General features: G+C 40.4%; 3 protein-coding genes across 4 annotated transcripts; 1 reads left to right on the top strand and 2 right to left on the bottom strand.

Moving 5' to 3' along the window:
* The first annotated feature begins 731 nt into the window (after positions 1–731).
* On the top strand, positions 732–9216 carry LOC145781759 (uncharacterized). Of its 2 annotated transcripts, none has more exons than XM_082593433.1 (6): positions 732–952; positions 1244–1352; positions 2435–2528; positions 4132–4300; positions 6123–6301; positions 8485–9216. In XM_082593433.1, the coding sequence occupies exons 1-5, from the start codon at positions 804–806 to the stop codon at positions 6292–6294; spliced, it is 693 nt and encodes a 230-aa protein (XP_082449559.1). In that variant the 5' UTR covers positions 732–803; the 3' UTR covers positions 6295–6301; positions 8485–9216. The 2 variants fall into 2 exon arrangements, with proteins under 2 accessions (XP_082449559.1, XP_082449563.1); XM_082593437.1 differs by having other exon boundaries at positions 6123–6297.
* A 1493-nt stretch (positions 9217–10709) lies between these two features.
* LOC145766764 (E3 SUMO-protein ligase ZBED1-like) lies at positions 10710–12380 on the bottom strand. Its single transcript, XM_082578473.1, has 4 exons — positions 12194–12380; positions 11872–12116; positions 11514–11786; positions 10710–11298 (listed from the first exon to the last, which is right to left on the bottom strand). The coding sequence occupies exons 1-4, from the start codon at positions 12378–12380 to the stop codon at positions 10813–10815; spliced, it is 1191 nt and encodes a 396-aa protein (XP_082434599.1). The 3' UTR covers positions 10710–10812.
* A 2785-nt stretch (positions 12381–15165) lies between these two features.
* On the bottom strand, positions 15166–17344 carry LOC145766772 (uncharacterized). Its single transcript, XM_082578481.1, has 2 exons — positions 17146–17344; positions 15166–15983 (listed from the first exon to the last, which is right to left on the bottom strand). Exons 1-2 carry the CDS (start codon positions 17342–17344, stop codon positions 15166–15168), a joined length of 1017 nt encoding a protein of 338 aa, XP_082434607.1.
* Positions 17345–19900: the final 2556 nt, after the last annotated feature.

A 19900-nucleotide genomic window follows, 5' to 3' on the forward strand; every position in this document is an offset into this window, starting at 1 on the left:
TATGAGAATTTTGACTGGATCGTAAACCCTTTTGTTGTTACAAAGACTGATCTGTCAGGACGCGAAGAAGAAGAATTAGACGAATTATCATCTGGTCGAACTTTAATGCTTAGTTTCAATCAAACAGCTATTGCATCTTTCTGTTTGAGTGTTGTGGAGGAATACCTATTGCTATCGCAAAAGGCAACTAAAATTGTATTGCCTTTTGCCACGACCTATATGTGTGAGACAGCATTTTCAGCTCTTGCCAACATGAAGACAAAATTGCCTACCGCCCTACAGGTTCAGACTTTCCGTGGACCCTGACTTATATGAGTTTGCCTTTCACAAATAACTCCGAGAATTGATGACTTATGCAATAAGAAGCAATCCCATCCGTCCCACTGATGTCAGTTTTTTAAATAAACAAAATTCGGTTTTATTCATTTTTACCTTTGTATTGAAATTGGGGGTCCACGAATAAACAGATTCACAAATAGTGGTCCATGGCCCAAAAAAGTTTGGGAAACCCTGCTCTACAAGTATGCGAAACTGCCAGGATTAAGCTCTGCAAGAAGCTTTCCCAGTTCGAGGATAAAGATTCAATCAACCAATCAAGTAGTGCATGTTACATGATCAATTTAATGAAACATACTGGTATAGGATTGTCGAAATTGTACCTTTCTGATCATTCAACCAACGTTGTCTACAGTGTGATTAGCTTTGATGTGTATTTTTTACTTAGAGTTTTATTATAAACAAACAAGTTTCAACAACAAATTAGTGCTGCTGTTGATATTATACCCTAAAATCTTTAGGAAATAATGTCTTTGGATGTAACCCAACTCAGAAACTTAGAATCAACTTGCCAGGATGTATGCAAAACATTGTTGAAAGAAAAAGATAAGTCGAGAAAAAGACAAGATAATTGCCAAAATACCAGTGTTACTCAAAGTCCTCAAAGTTTGCCATTGTAAGCTTGTATTTTTGTAATACAGTTGTTCAATATGAATTTGATTGTAACTTATATAATTGGACTGAAGCAGAAATTGTGAAGAAGCACATGGAGTGACCAATGTTTTCAACTTGTTTATAAAAACAACAAATATAAAAACTTGCTGATCAACAGCAGTTTTTGTGTTCCCTGCTTGATGGTTTATAAGTTGCATTTCCTTTTTATTACTGTTCGCTAAACAGTTAACTTTATCTTTGTGTAAAACAACATTAACAATCATTTAAAATCGAACTTTTATATAATTTGTAGTTACTCAACTATTTTGCCAATTTATCAGTCACTTGATTATCAAGAATGCCTTCTGCTTGAAATTGAGGAACAAATAAAACAACGAAAAAATATGCTGGAAGCCAAAAAGGTAGCATTGTTTTTTTTATTGGGGTAGTCTATTCATTTTACTATAAGTATTGTCCGTTTTCATTAGAAAGGTTCTCCAGCAGGCCTCTAAGGCACCGGTGGCCATCGCAACCAAAGCTGCCGAGAAGTCGTTAAATTGCCTCCGTAACTACCGCGCCTGTAGGTCATGTTTGGTCAAAGGTCACCCGCTTCCACATGCCAACGTTTCTACACTTTGTTGGTATTTGAAACTTTTTTCTCACTTGCGTATGTTTGTAAAACTTTTTTCTCTTCAGTTTCATTTACAAGATTTTCATAAACAAGGCAAAGGTTTTTACACGCTGACGAGAAATTCAACTGCAAATGTGCTTCAAGGCTTTGTTTGCATTGTTCTTACCAGAATTGTGGACGTCGCTATAATAGTGTCTGGACTAGAAGTCAAGCGCTGTCATCCAAGAATAGGTCTGAAAAGGATTGCCATATTTGCAATTCTAACATATTAATTTTTTTAGAATTCCAGGTAGTTTAAAAAACTCTGTTTTAGTAGCCTATTTACAAAACATCAAGTTTGAATAGGCAACTTTTTTTGAATCTAGATCTTGCTTTTCATAATATTGCATTTTGGGATGATTTTGTCAACAGCATGATTACTAGTATGAAGTATTATAGCCTATGTGTTGCAACCGTGCCATATTTTAACCTGAAAGTCCATTTAAAAAAGCATATATATTTTTCAAAATTGACGTTTTTGAAAAATGGCAATCCTTTTCAGGCCTCATTTTGGACAGCGGCGTTTGGCTTCCAGTCCAGATGCTATTATAGCAACGTCCACATCTGAATGAACCAAAAGCATGATATAAACGGATTTTTAATAACAGATTTTTGATGGATTTATTATTTTGGCTGCCAGGAAAGAGCTTTGGTGGCCTATGCTTGGTTGCTGGAAAAATAAAGGAGCTTAGATGCTTGTGCAGTATTTCTAATTTTTATTACTTGAATGAATTCATTTATAAACGACATTATGTGAATGTAGTGTTGGGGTTTGCAGGTTTTCTAAGTTATGATTCTTGATCATTGTTTTATTGACATGTTTTTGAATTTCAGAGAGAATATGTTTCATCGAACAGCACCAATTCTTGTAATCATCATCTACAAGCATGGTATCAGGAAATGCTAGCATACCATAAAGAATGGTTAAGTAAGTATTTAAAGAAGTAATAGCCTATATTCAAAAAACATTTTATTTTATAAGATTTGTGATGTGTGTACTACTACAAACAGCAATAAAATCTATTTTGATTTCTTGATTTTAGTAGTTCTCAGTTGCCTTAATTTTCTCTGTCAAAGTTCTTTGTGATATCCTTGAATAGTGAATACATAATCATAGTATGTTTCAATTTCTTAAAATCCTTGATCACTGCTTTTTTTACAGTCTTAGATTTAACTTTTTGTATTATTTTAGCCATAGGCGCCTAACCCGTGGGGGCCAGGCCCCCACGCATATTTATGCGTGGGAGCAACTTTTTATGCTGCAGTGATACATAAAACAATAGATGAACTAGCGATTGGCAGCAGGAAAACATTTTTAAATGCAAACCGCAACAGCTTCGCGCTAAATAATCATTAGAACGAGTGGCGATGCTACAATCCCACCCCAGACAAAAAAAATCTGTCATTTTTACATTGATTTAACGTCTGCAGACGTTGAATTAATGTAAAAATGACTGATTTTGTTGCCTGAGACATAGCAAAAATCTACCATTTTGCGTCGATTCAATGTCATCAGATGTTGAATGCACCCAAAAACAACATAATTTGCTACGTTGACGCAGCGTGCGTTTAGCTTAATGCGCTTGCAAGCAGACTCGGTGTCGCTTTCGAAAGTCGAAACCTCTGCAGAGAATTGTGGCGGTAGTGAACCGCTTGCTGTGAAAATGAACTTGAAGTCTCGGCTCGAGGTAACCACTAACCAACGCAACAAGGGCTGGTACAAACCGCATGGCGCACACACGCCCGTTGCCATAGAAACCCGATCAAAGTCGGGGAATATGCGCATCTTTTGTTTCATTTGCAACACGAAAACGGGCGTATTACAGCGAATTGAAACTTGAAAGCTGGTCAGCGATAAGTTGCGATATTGTAGTGAAAAGGGAGCAATGTCTAGTCGAAAACTTAATCAAACGTCTCTCCGTAACTATTTTTCAAGGGCTGTTTACGGATGTCAGCAACTTTTAAATTTATTCAAGGTGACGTGCTGTTGAATTGATGTAAACATGAATGATTTTGCTTTCAACAGGTATATTTTCAAGCGTATGATCAAGTTAGTATTTTCATTCCATTTACAGACAATACCTTTTAGTAAACCTTTTCGTCTCTTGTTTCATGCTAATAAATCTTGTTCGTTGCTAAACTTTATGTTGTGCTTTGCTTGAAGAATCGCAGTCCATCAACCGCTAGCCAACGCAGACGCATAGCATGTGTTTTGGTCGAGTTTTGTTTATAATAATTAACGATAGGTCGAACGTAGCGATAACTCCGAGTGTGGCAATAAAAGCAATCCTAGTGTGACGACATAATTACGTCATCCATCTGCGTGACATTTCGCTGAATTTACGTTGTTGCTGATGAAACACGCTTTCGCCCCCACGGCCAAAAAAATAGTTAGGCGCCTATGATTTTAGCTACCTTGCTTGAATAAATAACTGTGTGGTTGTTCCAACTCTTATTGAATAGTTATTTTCTAAAGACAGAACTTATGAATTCACTTTACATCTAGTTTACCAACTTTTTTTTGTTTTCAGGTCATATCACAGACAAAAGAAGCTTGAAAGAAGACTGTGTATTCTATAATATACAGTTCATTCAGAGTAAAAGCTCTAAACAGGAAACTAATATTATAGACCTTTCATTTAGCACTCACTTTTGTGGTCGATGTTTGATGCTCAACATTAGTGCAAAGTCTGATCTCAGGTTTGAATTTTGCTTTATTCTAGTCTCAAACTAAGTCTAATTGTTGGCAGAGGGTTTTTTTCAGGCAGCTAATCTCTGTTGAATACCTTTTGTGCAGCTAAATGGCAAGCAATGATAAGAGCGTGAATGTTTATACTGGTGGCATGACTTATTTATGTGTAATAGGGTGGTCCAAAATTTTTTTTCTTAAGTGCTCATAATATATTTTTGAGCTTCAAATGGTTAAAAAGTTAAGTTCCCAAAGTTTCATAGCGATTTGTTCACTGTAAGTACTGCCTAGGGCTATTCATTCTTTCAAAAATCTCAACCTTGAACCATGCAAGACAATGTCAATTTTTCCATCCCAATGAACTATAACTCCTTGTCTTCAATGCTTCTTTTCGCCCTTTCCTTTTCAGTCACTCGGTTTTGGATTCTTGCACGTCGAATACTGCTACGTGAAAGATATACCTACATCATTAATGTTATGTCCAAGTCCAAGGCTAAGAGTGGTTGCAGAAAGAAGATGCATTGCTTTTCTGTCCGTCACATTGGTTCTCAATCTGTCTAGAGTGCAGTGCAAGTTAGTTAACTGGCAATATTCTTTTTCAGCAACTTCCTTGTCAACCCCACCAATCAACATAATCCTTTTTCCCCTCTGATCTTTAAGAAATACTCGATCTTCCTCAATAGTTACAGTATATACTGTTTCGTCAGCATTACTGTGTGGCTGTGTGCAACATCGAACAACTTGACACACGCGGACGCGGATTGAAAATTCGATTCTTTCTTTCTTTGCTTTTTCCCGCTTGATGTCTTGTTCTTTAACACTTGTCTATATTACTTGTCTCTTTTCTTATTTTCTCATTATATTCCGCTCTTCCATGGCATGTATTCTAGCCTTTTTCCAGATCTCAATAATCATCCTAGATGCGAATACAAGTGCATCGTGTTTCCCTTGTTTTTCATGTTTATTTATGCAAATGAAAGTAAACACAAAGACATTCATCAAGTGTTGGAAGTACATCTCGAGAAAAACTTTCGTTCTGCTGTCCAACGAGATGCTCGTTAGTAGCATTTCTTGTTCTGATATATGATTATGAGTGTAATTCGACACATTGAATAGTACCTCAATAACCGGGCACCTCACCTAAATTTATACTGACGCCACAGTCCGCACACCTATTTGGCAGACACGTAAAAGACATGGCCCCATTATTATGGTTTACACCAGATTTCTCAAAATGGGCGATTTTAAGATTAGTAAGTGCAAAAAAAGTTTAAAGGAGCTATCGGGGAGGGAGGATGAAAATATTAAACCACTATCCAAGTATATTCAATGCTATATTTGCTACCTAGGCATTGACTCAGCAAGATTATGCTACACTCTTAAACTTCTGTAAGGACTACGAAATTCATGCATCACATTGAACTGCAAACCATGCAATCCTATACTATTTCGTAGAATAGCTTATATAATCTATTTTTAAAACAGGGATGAAAAAAATGTTTAAGGGGTGATGGCACGTGAACGTTTAAGAGTTACTGGTTAACAAAATCGGTTTTTCTGTGAATTATACATATATTATACACGCAATGCATCTCTGGATAGTTTTGTAATGCACTGGTTAGTTCATCTTTCATTTCTTTGAATGTAATTGATTGTTGTTTTTCTGACGAGGATATGAGAGTTGAAACGAACAGGTTTGAACTTGTTCTATTATTAAATTGAATGATCCTGTTTAACCCAATTGCTTTGTTGAAGATCATCTCTTAAAGGCATCATGTCATTATACACAAATTACTTCTCTCCCAAAGTTGTATATATAATTTTGCATTGCAGTTCAGAAGATTTTGAAATTTTGAATTGCTGTAGTTCTCTTAGCTTTGAAGGATTGTTTGATGCATTGAATGCATTTTTGAAAAGCCAACGACAAGCTAAAGAATTTGTGCAAGAATTTCTTTGGAAAAATATTCAAACTCTTATTGAATATGAACAAGCCAGCTGTCATTAGTAGGCAGGTACCAGTAGCTTTATGGTGTTTCATATTAGAGATGTACCGATATATCGGTATCGGTGATATCGGCCATTTTTTGAGTATCGGTATCGGCATCGGTATTGGCAAAATTTGGCCGATACTGTGGCCGATACTAAACATGTAAAAAAAGGCGTTTGCTGCGGATTTTCTGCAGAAGCAAAGATATAGATTTTTTTAAAGTAGTAACTAACGTCACATTGAAGTAGAAAAATAACAACCTGTTCAAATTTTTGATACCTCACACTCCCATGACTTCATGCACGCACCTTTTGGCATTGTTTGCTTACAGTGATTCTTTCACTCAAACAAAACGTTTTGTTTCAGCAGTTTTGCGTTGTTCGATTCTTAAGTTGTGAAGGAGACTCAATTTTTCCAATATTTATCATTTGTCTTTCTTTTTTACTCTCAGCAGAGGATAAAACCAGGCCAAGACTACCCAGGTGGCGGGAATGTGTAGTTTTGCATCGTTTTTGCGTTACTGGACGTTTGAGGGACCCGTGTGGCTTGGTTGTTTTTTGTGGGCTGGTTCTGTCAGTTTGTGATTTGGTTTCCGTCTTTCGTTGTGGTGGACTCACCAGGCTTGAACAATGATGTGGCGGAGTGGGTGGGCTCGGGGTGGGGGCGGTGGGACTGCGAATCCTCACTGAACTAATCGATAAGTGGTCTTGTTGCGCCTGGGATGGCGGCCTCATTGTGGGAGGGGTGTCCTTCCCTGCTGTTGGCACGGGGCTGAGCGCTCACTGGTGCGGCGGGCTGTTGCGATTCGCTGGCCATAATGGTGTAGCTTCCACGCTAGCCATTTAGACCATCCAATCAACTATATGTTTCTCGGCAGCCGTTTTGTAGCAAGAATTGACATCGACAAGAATTGATATGGCTAGTGTGGAAGCTGCACCATTGTGGTTGGCCGGTCGTGTCAGCTCGCTGTGCTGGTGAGTGCTCAGCCTTGTGCTGGTGGCCGGGAGGGGGGGGGACGCTCCTTTTTTTGCAATGAGGTTGTCATCTTGGGCGCAACGGGACCATTTTGATTGGTTTAGTGAGGGTTTGTGGTCCCATTGCTTTCTTTTTGGGCCTACTTATTCTGCCGTGTCATTGTTTGGGCTTGGTGAGTTTGTTGCGGCTAAGGGTGGAAGTTGAATCGCCGACTGGTGGAGCCGGCTTGCTGGGGGCAGCCGAGTTGCACGGGTTTTTTGAGCGTTTGGCGGGGTGGGAGCGATGCAGAATTGTGCATTTTTGCTACAGTCTGAGTAGTCTTGGCCTGGCAAAAAAAGCTTTTCAACCAAACAAGCGCCCTTAGGTTGCACATTACTTGTCGAATAGTTTTTGTACGACTACACAAATCACTTGGTTTACATTTTACATCTTATATCAATTATGATAGCCTATTTGGAGAGTTTGCGCAAACACTTTATTAATTTTTCAAAAACCCCAATTGTGATGTAATGTTTCTTCCCTTATACCCCAATCCTCAATTACGATGGCCTTTCATTACTAAAACCTACTATTATGACACAACAATGCGGTTGAGATTGGATTCTTGAATCTTTAATAAATTATGCCAATTGAAAGGGTTTTTTTAATAGTTTTATGCAAATAAGGTAAAACTTAGCATTTGATATAATTCCTTGCAAATACCAAAATTGCTTCTTCTTGTAACACCAAAGTATCGGCCAAAATATCGGTATCAGTATCGGTATCGGCCTAAAAAAGTGATATCGGGATCGGTATCGGCCAAAATATTGGTATCGGTACATCTCTATTTCATATGAATGCATTGTAAGTTGTATTACAATTGGCTTTGCAAAACTTGTCGAGGAAGACGTTCTAGAATCTAGAGTCTAGACTTTACTACTGTAGGCTACAATAAAAACACAGTTGCTAAAAATGAAAAGTGTTATTTTTTTTTTGTTTTTAGCCCATGTAATGATTTTAGTAAATGATAATTTTTTTGTTTTATTTTGTGGTGCTCATCGAATCATGTTGGCAATATTAGTCTATGTTCCAATCATGGATGTGGCAATGTCAACTATCAGCTTCGTTAGATTATTGTAATAGCGTAAGTTGGTATTGTATCAGTCTCGTTTGGTTAGAGTGGTTTACGTTTTAGTGCCTTTGCTCAATTTGCACTGCTTTCCAGTTTCATGAGTTTTTACTGTATTCTTGCAGATCAACGTTTGATATGATGCTCTTTCTAAAATTGTTTTATACTACACATCGAGTGGAATCAAGCTGACAAAGTGATCTTCTCTCAATACTCACGCACGTTGTTTCGAAAAATTGTGCATAGCCTATTTTCTTACCTCCATAATGGTATTAAAACGTTGTAGTAGTATTAAAACATGTTTTTTGGGGGAAAGATGACATTTTGGAAAAACGACTCCCCCCTCCTGTGGCTATGTCTCTGATTTAAGGTGATGGAAGTCTACCAATACCCTACTTAAGTCTAAATAGACTTTGTACATAAGGCGTACTTAAGACTTCCAATATGTCAAATTTATTGGCAATCTTTTGAGATTTCGGCTATAGAAAGGGTCGGAATGGCCCGTTTCGGTGAGTCCGATTCGGTGAGTCCGATCCCTAACGGGGGATTTTTTCAAATTTTTTTTTTTAATTATCGGGTACCGTAGCCTAATTATCATTGCCGTTTTAGAGTTAGGGGTTAGGGATTAGAGGTTAGGAACTCACCGAATCGGACTCGCCGAATAGTAGCAGACCCCAACATTTTTCCATTTCCCCGGCACGAACTTGGCAACCATCTATGGCACACTGGTTAAGGTGTATATGTTTTCTGTTTGCTGGGCTACCGGTATTCCGTTTATTGAATGGTGTGGTGATATTTTGTCAAACCAAAATTTCTTTTTACACAAAAGTTTGTGCTGTATGTTTTCATAATTTGAAATTAGGCCTGTTGCTGTGTTGCAACATCAAAGGTTTTATTAATTACAAGATGTTTTTCTAATTTGGCTTATCTCATTGAGCAATGAGCATATACTGTGTAGTGCTGTAAAGATACTGAAACTATGAGTCTTGCTTGCTTGCTCGTCTTGAAAAACTTGCAAGTAATTCAAGAGAAACCCTGGTATACCGTAGCAAAAAAAAAATTTGTGCTTGCTTTGGTTGCCCATTGCGCCATAAAGTAAAAAAGGTTAAGAAACACTGGGTTAGGGTGTTGATACTTTTTTTCATGACATTGACATTTCATGACATTGTTCCATTTGTTAACTTAAAATGCTTCCATTCATCTTCACTCTTTTTTACTTGTAATTTGTTTGTCGTCCTATTGATTTTAACACACTTTCTATTGAAACCGATTCATCTTTTGGCACAAGCCGCATTTCATACTTCATCCCTTCGGGAGCGTGAAGTAGCAACTCATTGATGATGTCTTTTTTTGTTCTGATCCGTGATTGTACTGTGGTGCTCGTCGACAGTGTGGAAGTGTTGCAGATTGATGAGGTGGATGGCATTTCTTCTACAATTCTTGACCATTCAGTTTCCTGTGGACTGGCTTTTTCCAAAATTGGATTACCTTCTTCATCTTTTGAACACCCACTAGATTGCCATTTATTATACAACTCCAATTTGAATTTATCCAGTCGGGAAATTTTATACTTTTCTTTGTCCACAGGGAAAATGCCAGTAGCTTAAAGCCTGCTTTTATATTTGTTTCATGCAAACCCTTTCTCCAAATACTACAAAGCATGTATACAAACTGTACCTTTCGTAGTGGTTGTCGTCCTCTGGTCTCATGGACATGCTGTAACAGTTCCTTTTCACTGGAGTATTGTCATCATCATAATCCATCGTCGGTTTGTTCCCCACTAGTGGGGGTGGCCGATTGTTTCCGTGCAGCAATTGTTTTAATCCCCTTTCTCCATTTCACCCTGTCCCTTGCATCTTCCTCCTTCAGTCCGACTTTTTTAAATTCATCCTTCACTTGTTGTTTCCACGTTCTTCTTGGACGACCGCGTTTCCTCTTCCCATCCACCTTTAGATCTAGTGCCTTTCTAAGAAAACTTCCTTCCTCCCTCCTTATTACATGTCCATACCATCTTACTCCATTTGCCCTTGCCAATTGGTCTACGGTCTCTCTCATCTCTAGCATATCCAACAATTCTTCAGTCCTTTTTTTCCCTTCTCGTTTTCACCCCACACATTGCTCTCACCATTGACCTTTCCGTTCTTCTCAGGATTGCCAGTTCACTCTCTCTCAATACCCATGTCTCGCTACCATATAGCATTGCAGGCCTGTGCAGTATTGTATTGCAGTATTAGCATTGCAGTATTGTAAAGGAGCAAAACAGCTGACATCAAGTGGTGCAACAAATCAGTACAATGAGCTGGCAATAGGGGTGTTCGATTTCAATTATTTGAATATTTGAAATTCAATTTATTTTCGATTTCGAATATCACAACTATTCACCACACTGCAAAATGTGATTTTATTGAAAGAAACGCCATGAAAATTTGCGAAAAAAGAACACAAAATAACGTCTACAGCTCCAGGCCCATGTTGGTGTTTAAGAACACAAGCTGATCGACATGGTCACCCGTTAGTCGGGATCTCAGCTTCGTGACGGTCAGGCCAGCTTTTGAAAACGATCGCTCCACTGGAGCCGAGGTCGCTGGGATCACAAACACCTTCTCGGCTAGCTTTTTCAGCAGCGATAGCTCGCCTTCGTTTGCTTTCCACCAGAAAAGCGGATCAGCTTGCCCAAAAGCAAGCTTCTGCTTCATAAAATAGGAAATCTCGTTTGAGATTGAGCTGATTTCATCATCATCACTGTTGTTGGAGTCTTCCGTCTGGACCCTGCCCATGGGGAAGAGTTCCGTCAGAGTGGTCTGGCGTCTTGGCTCATCGCCTGATGGCGTCACCTCTGTTGGCTCAACGTCGGGGCTATCGGAAGAACTGACACCTCCCGTTGGCTGCACGCGCGTGGAAGTCAACGACGTTGCGTGGTTTTCTACTAAGATTTTCACCTGAATTAAATAACCAATGCATCAGCTAAGATCGTGTTAAGACACCAACGCTGGCCTAGTCATGTCGTAACTGACACGTTTGAAAAACTAATCAAAACACGTGCGCGGGGTGACCAAGAAATGTCGCCCACAAAACTTTAAACTTTCGTGGGTGGCATATTTTTTCACCCTGTGCAAAGCAATCAAACAGTTGTAAGATCTGACAGTCTACATACCTGAAAAGCTTGATTTCGACTATGATACGAAAGCTTGTAGGCGGGATGCAAGCACGTCGAAATGTGCATGGCTTCGCACAACGCTTTGGGGTTCGGATTAAAGACATATGAGAATCTGCTTTTCAGCGAGCTTGCCATATCCAATGAGAATGGCAACTTGTTACGGTCATATCCTACGCTGGTCTTCGCGTATTTCTCCAGCAGCCCTTTGATTAAGGGTAGAGCGGCTCCGATGGTGACATGCTTGTCACCCTCCAGAAATTCAGTGGCAATCTAAATAATACAAAGAAATTCGTTAGTGTCGTAAATTAAAAATAGTTCTGTAGTCTCCAGACAAAAGTATTCGTCTCATGCTTACCTTCATGGGCTCCAAAAGCTTGACGAGGCTTTGCAATATGATCCAGTGCGAATCACGCAGCTCTAGATGAGCTGACGCGCTCCTAGAACATACAGTCATGTCCTCCAGGACCTGCCGCACCAACCACTGGTACCTGCATAGGCACTCGATCATTTGGTATGTTGAGTTCCACCGGGTTGGGCAGTCCATTATTAACTCAACAGAAGGCGGGTCATTCTCGTCTCTGTTGCGTTGGCTCTGTATCTCTGCCTAAGTTTAATGCTTTTGACGACTGCCGGAAGTGCTGTACAAGATGCATGGCGCACACGCAATGTTCACTCACCATTTGCTCGATCGTACTGGCTTTTCTTCAGGCAGTCATTAATGCATAGCTGAAGAGTGTGCGCCATGCATCTGTGATGTATCCAGTTGTAATCCTCTGTTAGCTCTGTCATTGCCTTCACAATGTTTGCGCCATTGTCAGTAACAACTGCAACCACCTGCGAAGGATCAATGGCAAAGTCTTCCATAATGCTTTTGATCCAGCGCACGATGTTACCGGCAGTGTGTGCTGCAGTGACAGGCTTAGTAGCAGCACACACCGTGCAAGTCGCAGACACGATGAATTAGAGTCTTTCATGACAAAATGGCAAGTAATGCCAAGGAAAGACTCCATGGCGCAGCTGGTCAACAAGTCAATGGTTAAGGCCAAGTGAGCCGTTGATGCTAACCTTCTTTTCAAGGCTAGTTTTTTCTCCTCGTACTCTTTTTTGATGTGGTTTGTGATGGAGTGTCGCCCGGGCACTTGGTAATGTGGCTCCAGGTGATTAAGCAGTGCTTGGAAATGCTCACCCTCCACAGTATTAATGGGGCACAGATCGGCAACAATGAAATTGCACAGCAATTTCGTGATCTTGTCGCTCCTGTTCTTTGTCATTGATGAGCGAAAATATTTAGTCAGTGGCTCACTGGCACTTCGAGTGCTGGGCCCAGCTTCATCATCATTTCTGCAACAATTGCAAACGTGTTATTAGGAAAGACTCACTGCGGGAAAGAGTGGCATTACCGGTAAGTACGTTACGTGGCATGTATTTTATTTTCCAAGAAATACATCACGGTAAGCGCGCTTTTGATCTGCTACAACTCTGGCGCACGCTCGTGCACACACGCAATTAGGGCACGTGCAGTTGCAATCTGTTGCGCAACAATAGCTATTAAGCTGCTGCAAACGGCCATCATTTTACTGCCGAATTCATTTCATGAAAGACTTAGCAAACGGCAGCGCAACTTATGAAATAACCACACGCGTTTGAAGTTAGTTAGTTACTCAAGAAGATAGCGAGCATGCATTACCCAGACAATATTGTAAACTATGCGTCGCTGGCACTCTGACAGGCGCACCTATATTGTCAGGAGTTTAGAACAGCGGGCAAGTCTAACGTAAAGGTGTACACTGACTTTCTTGAACTGCTACAATCCAAACAGCACTAGAAACTAGTATAACTGTATTTTGGTTTCGCGTTCAATCAATTCAATTACGATTAAGTCGAATCCGGCATAAAGCAAGATCGCAAATAAAGTTTAAACTAATTCAGTGAAGTACAGATCAAGATTTAAAACGATATGGAATCCAAGTTCCAGCCAACATTACTTTCCTTCAAATTCAAGCTACAAAATTCACAACGAGGTCTTTAGTAATCGGTTTCCACACACGAAAGGCATTGTGGGTAGAACAATCAATAAATAAAAAAGGGCGCTTTTCATCAGACAAAATAATGCACAATAAAATAATTGGCGTTTCTTACATACCCACCTCCAAAGCGGAAGTCAACAACTGTAGCTTTAAAACGGAAAGAAACGCAAAAAAAAGCTACCAAACAAAATAGGGAGTATAGTAGATAAGGTAAATCACCCCATCTCGAGCAACGAAACGTAAGCTTTTAACGACAACAAACTAGTATGATACTTAAAGGGGCTGACCGAGATTAGTGGAGTTTTTGGGGCTCCCGGTCGCAAGCACAAATAGTTATTTGGCGGAATCAACACAATTCGTGGCGACACAAGTCACACAACAACAGAATAGCCACTGCGACATTAGGCCTAGTAAATGACTACCTACAATACTACAGTACAATGAAACTATACATGCAAATCCCACATGGTAACATTGAGCATGCAATCAATGTGCACCAAACGAAGTTCACTCATAGCCTAATAGTTCAACTTAATTTCAAAGTTCATTTTCAGTTCACTACTCAAGAACAGACTTAGTCCATTCATCCTTCTAACAAACAAATTTTGCGAATGTCTCTCAGGAATGTAGCACCACCAGCAGTTCGTACACGGACTCTTCTGACCAGGTTGTTGCAGTCTGGGATGACTTCTAACACTACTGCCTTGGGCCATTGCCCTCGTTTAGATGTTTCATCCACAACCAGAACGACATCTCCCACCTTCAGACTTGGGGCAGTGGCAAACCATTTTTGCCTAGGTTGGAGTAAGGGTAGATATTGGGAAATCCACCGCTCCCAGAATCGATCGGCGAGATACTGTGTCTTCCTCCACGAACGACGGTAGCCATCAGCCGGCCATCACGAAGCTGGCCATCCACCAAATAAGGGTTCAGAGACTGCAACGTCCGTAGTGCGGGACTCCTTTTCAATTGGGTTTCCGATACTAGACTTAGTGGGGACCAAAACGATTCGTGATTATGCAGAACAACAAATGCTGCAGGGTAAACCTGCTGTTGGACAGATTTCAGGATGGCTTCTTTAGCCAATGTCAACTCTTCATTCGATAAATATCCTACAGCAGGCGATGAACAAGTCTTTGAACATTTTCGTCTCAGGTACTGTTTGAATCGCAGTAGCCACGCCACAGTTACTTGCAACTTCCGAAAGTCAGAATACCGCACGAACAGCTGGTGCATGATTTCATTGGATGTCTCTTGTACTTGGGTTGAGAAGCTCTTTTTCACCTCTGGATCCTCTTCTCCAAGGTCCGCCAGAAAATCTGGCTGTTTAGGCCAATTGTCCATAGGTTTACGTAAGAATGCTGGACCGTCGAACCACAGTGCAGCAGAATCGACCTTATCAGGCCACACACCTCTTGAAGCAAGGTCAGCCGGGTTCAGTGTGGATGGCACATAACGCCATTGAGGAACACTGCTCATAGTATGAATGAGTGCAATTCTATTTGCAACAAATGTCCCGAATCGAGTAGACTCATTATTTAAGTACCGAAGCACCACAGTGGCATCTGACCACAAATACACAGCATGCAATTTAACCTCCAGTTCATGTACAATCAAGGTACTTAGCTTGGCGTCAATTTATGGAAAGGACGATGGTCTCCATCGTCCTTTCCATAAATGGTCCATCCTAAAGCTGTATGCATTCCACTTGGCTCACCGGGAGCTCCAATGCGGACATCTTTGAGCAAGTATGCTTGGTGTAAGTCACTCCCCAGTAGCAGCTCCACTTTGCATTCCTTTAACCGTGGGAACTTTAAATCTTTCAAGTGGGGATATGACTCTGCCAATTCTTCCGTTGGTATACTGGAACTTACATCCACCACTTCATCCATCACCAGAGTGTCATTGAGCGTGAAGGCAGAGCTTTCAGATAAGCCCTGAATATTCAAAAATTCGATCTGTTTGCTTTGCACGGTGACCGCATTTGTAGTCACCAATGCAACCTTCCCTCTTTTCACTGGTACTCCCAATCGTTTTGCAAGGCCAGTGGAGCATATATTCACACTCAAACCTTCGTCAATGAAGGCGTATGTAAATACACTCTTCTTGGGGTCACTGGACCACACCTTGACTGGAAGTACCTTGAATATGGTGTTTTTCGTTCCCACAAATGTGTTGCTGCTGGCGCTGCAAGCAGAAACAACATCTTCGTCTCCCTTGAGGCCACACTCCTTTTTTGGTTGTGTATCCTTCTCTTCTCGGTGCAATAAAGTGTTGTGGTGTTTGTTGCACTTTAAACGCAAAACCTTCGACTTGCATTGGGACACCCTATGTCCAGCTTGCAGGCAATTAAAACACAACCATTCATGCCTAACAAGGTCCATCCTTTCTGCGACAGTCTTGGCCTTGAATGTCTGACATTTCCACAATCGATGCATTCCTTTGCAACAAATACATGGATCGTCCCGATGGGAAACTGGCGACTTTGTTGCATGCTGTTGAGCATTGCATATGGTCACTTGTGTTAACTGTCTATTTCCATAACCATGGGACGATGGACATACGCGCCGGGCGGCGCCCCCCGTAAATTTATGGTTGAGGGGCATCAAAAATGACTATTACAAGTGGTGTTTCAACGATAAATAGATTTGGATCATTTAAACGGACTTAAAGAATGCCGAAAACGAAAAACAGTCTACGTTGTTCTTGCCCGCAAAACAGCTGATCGCATGGCTTTCTCTGGAACGTGAATTACTACTGAGATGCGCACGGCACGCATGCTCACAGTCACACACTGCTTATCTTCCCGCGCGTGAGGAGCAACTTCAAAGTCAAAATGCGTGGTAGCGAATGCGAGGTTGAGTGTTACTCATTTCACGAGTTATCCAAACGTCCGTTAGATTTTCTGTGACTTCAAACATGAAATCGATTTTAGAAAACTTTATCCAGTTGAAACTACGACGCAACGAACAATTACGTGAATACAGCTTAAAGAAAAAATGCATTTTTCAAAACTCTCATCCGTATTTTGCTTCAATAAGCATTGTATTGATTTGTATATATTATTGAGAAAACAAATTAATCGTTCTTTTTTTCTTCACAGTCTAAACTTTCAAAACAAAAAAAACTATCAATTTGTTTTCTTAGTGATAGCTTCTGTATTAGGTAGAATGGTAGATGGCCTATTTGAGGAAGTATCTTAGTACCAGACCACCTTTTGCAGTTACTTTTTTCCACTTTTGATCAATCATGAGAAAACTGCACTATTCGATAAAAGACTGGCCACTCCCACTGATAGCGGGTTTCCACTCTGCTTGAGACCATGATTTTTTGTGGTTTATTTTGATAACTTCACTGTCTTGATCGTAAAACTAATCGTTTCAAGCAGTGGTTCTAATAAATTCCGTTTGCGACCTAGGTGTCAATATAAACAAGACAGTAAGCTTAATCAGAGACTATTTTAGTTAAGAAAAATGGCGTTATGGTAATGACGTCATCACTTTTCTCGCCCCCCAAAGTTTTTTGAAAAGTCGGCGCCTGTGACGATGGAGACTGTTTCTTTTCTCGCTCTTTGGGCTGATGAAGTAGCTAACCAAACTCACTATCTGCTTCGGATGCAGCATTCTCCACCAGTATTTGAAGATCGACAAAGGTTCCATGGTTTGGACCCTTGTTGCTGATAGTGAGGAATTTTGCTCTTAACTTATATGGCAACTTATTAAAGAGCCTCTGCAGAAGATCATCACTATCAAGCAGGCTTGCCTTTCCCCATGCTTTGAAGCTAGTCTCGCATTTATACATTTTATCACAGTTGTGTAAGTGCCTTGGAATCCCATTCTTTGATTGGACGTCCATCCAGCAAATTGTGTTTTGCCTCCGACATCAACTTCTTGGGGTAACCAAATCTCTTTTCCAATCTTGTCCACACTAATTCATAGGCCTCTCTTCTATTCTCCAAACAACTGAGCCCAGCGATGGCATCGTGTGCCTGACCAACACACATTGTTTCCAGGAATGCCATCCGGTCTTGATAGTCCGCATAAACATTATCCACATATTTCAGAAATTTTCTCTTGAAGTTTGCGGATTGCAAAATATCCCCGTCAAAGTTTTCTAGTGCTAGATACGGTGCTGTATGTGTATTGGTGTGATAAGGGGTTCCAAAATAAGATTGTGGAAATTTAACGCTGTTGTCCAGTTTTGGTATGCTCGAAAATCCCGGCGGAAGGTTTAGAAATGTGGGAGATGGAGCAGAAGGCTCACACCTCGGAATAGGTAATTGAGTCGATGGATTGAATCCTGGGATATTCACTAAGGGCGTTTCATATCTTGGAAAAAACAAATCATTTTGCTCCTGTTGACGTCCTGCATTTGATGCGAGGTGACCTTGACCTCCTGGGAAGATTCTGAGGTTGGAGTCACCACTGGTTCATGGAATACAGCTGTGGTATGAGCCGAGAACGACTCGCTATGCTCATAAGACAGCGATGGCCCACACCGCATCTTCCACTTACCACAACCATCCTGTACCTTGGCCACCATATCTCCAATACTTTCCACCGTTGTCCACAAGGCTTCGAGAGGGCTAGGATTGTCCAATATTCTGGATTGAAGGGAGTCGACGTTATCTAAGAAATCGTAACATTCCGACTCCAATGCTACCACATCACTGTGCTTGGTGGTGGTAGCTGAAAATTCTCCTAATCTTCTTTGGAGGGCTCGGGCTGTTCTTAATTTTAACACATCCCTTTTCAGCTTCTTAATCATATGATCGGAGTTTGGTGCTACAGTGGGGGAATGGCTCGAGTCAGATTCCCCGCCATCACCTTGATTATTACTCATCATGAACAACTTAATTTCACAATTACAAAGTAACGTTACAAGTAATAGTTACCTCAAATTACACAAACATTAAAGTTACAACACCGAATAGTTAGCACAACTATCACACACATTAATGCTACTACAAGCTGTCGATATCGATCTACAGTATAACTTACCGTACCCAGGACACTACCTGCTTAAGGTACTAACTAAGTTACAAACTCTGCGATAAACCAAGTCACAGAGTAACCTTACAATTCAAGAACTACACTACTGTACACAACAGCAGTATTAAACAAATGAATTTACTGGGACACTAGGAATTAAACCACGTTTTAAATAAAGTAAACTATGCGTCGCTGGCACTCTGACAGGCGCACCTATATTGTCAGGAGTTTAGTCTAACGTAAAGGTGTACACTGACTTTCTTAAACTGCTACAATCCAAACAGCACTAGAAACTAGTATAACTGTATTTTGGTTTCGCGTTCAATCAATTCAATTACGATTAAGTCAAATCCGGCATAAAGCAAGATCGCAAATAAAGTTTAAACTAATTCAGTGAAGTACAGATCAAGATTTAAAACGATATGGAATCCAAGTTCCAGCCAACATTACTTTCCTTCAAATTTAAACTACAAAGTTCACAACGAGGTCCTTAGTTACCGGTTTCCACACACGAAAGGCATTGTGGGTAGAACAATCAATAAATAAAAAAGGGCGCTTTTCATCAGACAAAATAATGCACAATAAAATAATTGGCGTTTCTTACAAATATTATGCAGTCAAGTAAAAAATTACTCACATTTCCACAGTTGGATGCAGTCGTATTAGATGTTGCGCCAGACTGGTCGGAGAGCCGCAATACTTCATCCAGTCTTTGCAGATTAGGCACTGCGTGAACATATCTGTTGTGTTTTTACCGGCTTTCAGAATTGAAAAATGTTTCCAAACAGGTGAACTACGCCTTCTTCTGCGATTCGAGATTGATGCCATCGCACGGCACTTTCAAATTAATATTTAACTAAATTGTTGCTGCAATAAATATTAATGTTCGGAATCAGCAAGCGTGTTTTCACATACCGGTACCTTAAAACTAAAAGAACTAGCTGACATCACTGATGGCGATTTCTGGCTACAGTAGGCTACTGTCTTTCCTCAACGCACGTGTGCAGGACTGGCCGTTGGACTCGCGAGAGCGTGTGATAGTCACGTGATCGACGATGCGCATGCGTCGAAGTCTTTTTTTGCTTGCAAAATGCGACAATACAGATTTCGCGCTACTCGCGTTATTTTTAACTGCGTTCAGCCGAAAGGGCGGCTATAATTTCGAATATATCCGATACGAAAACGAATTTCGAATATCACCTTAATTGAAATCGAATCAAAAATCGAAATTGAACACCCCTAGCTGGCAATTTCATTATTAAAATATTCTCTTGTTTGGCCAACTGAATTGTTTGAATAGAAGAATGCGTCATATGGCCATCGAACAACAAAAGCTAATGCTTTATTGCTTTTGTGTCTTCAGCAA

Source organism: Aplidium turbinatum, chromosome 1, assembly GCF_918807975.1.
Source record: "Aplidium turbinatum chromosome 1, kaAplTurb1.1, whole genome shotgun sequence".
Classification (NCBI taxonomy): domain Eukaryota; kingdom Metazoa; phylum Chordata; class Ascidiacea; order Aplousobranchia; family Polyclinidae; genus Aplidium; species Aplidium turbinatum.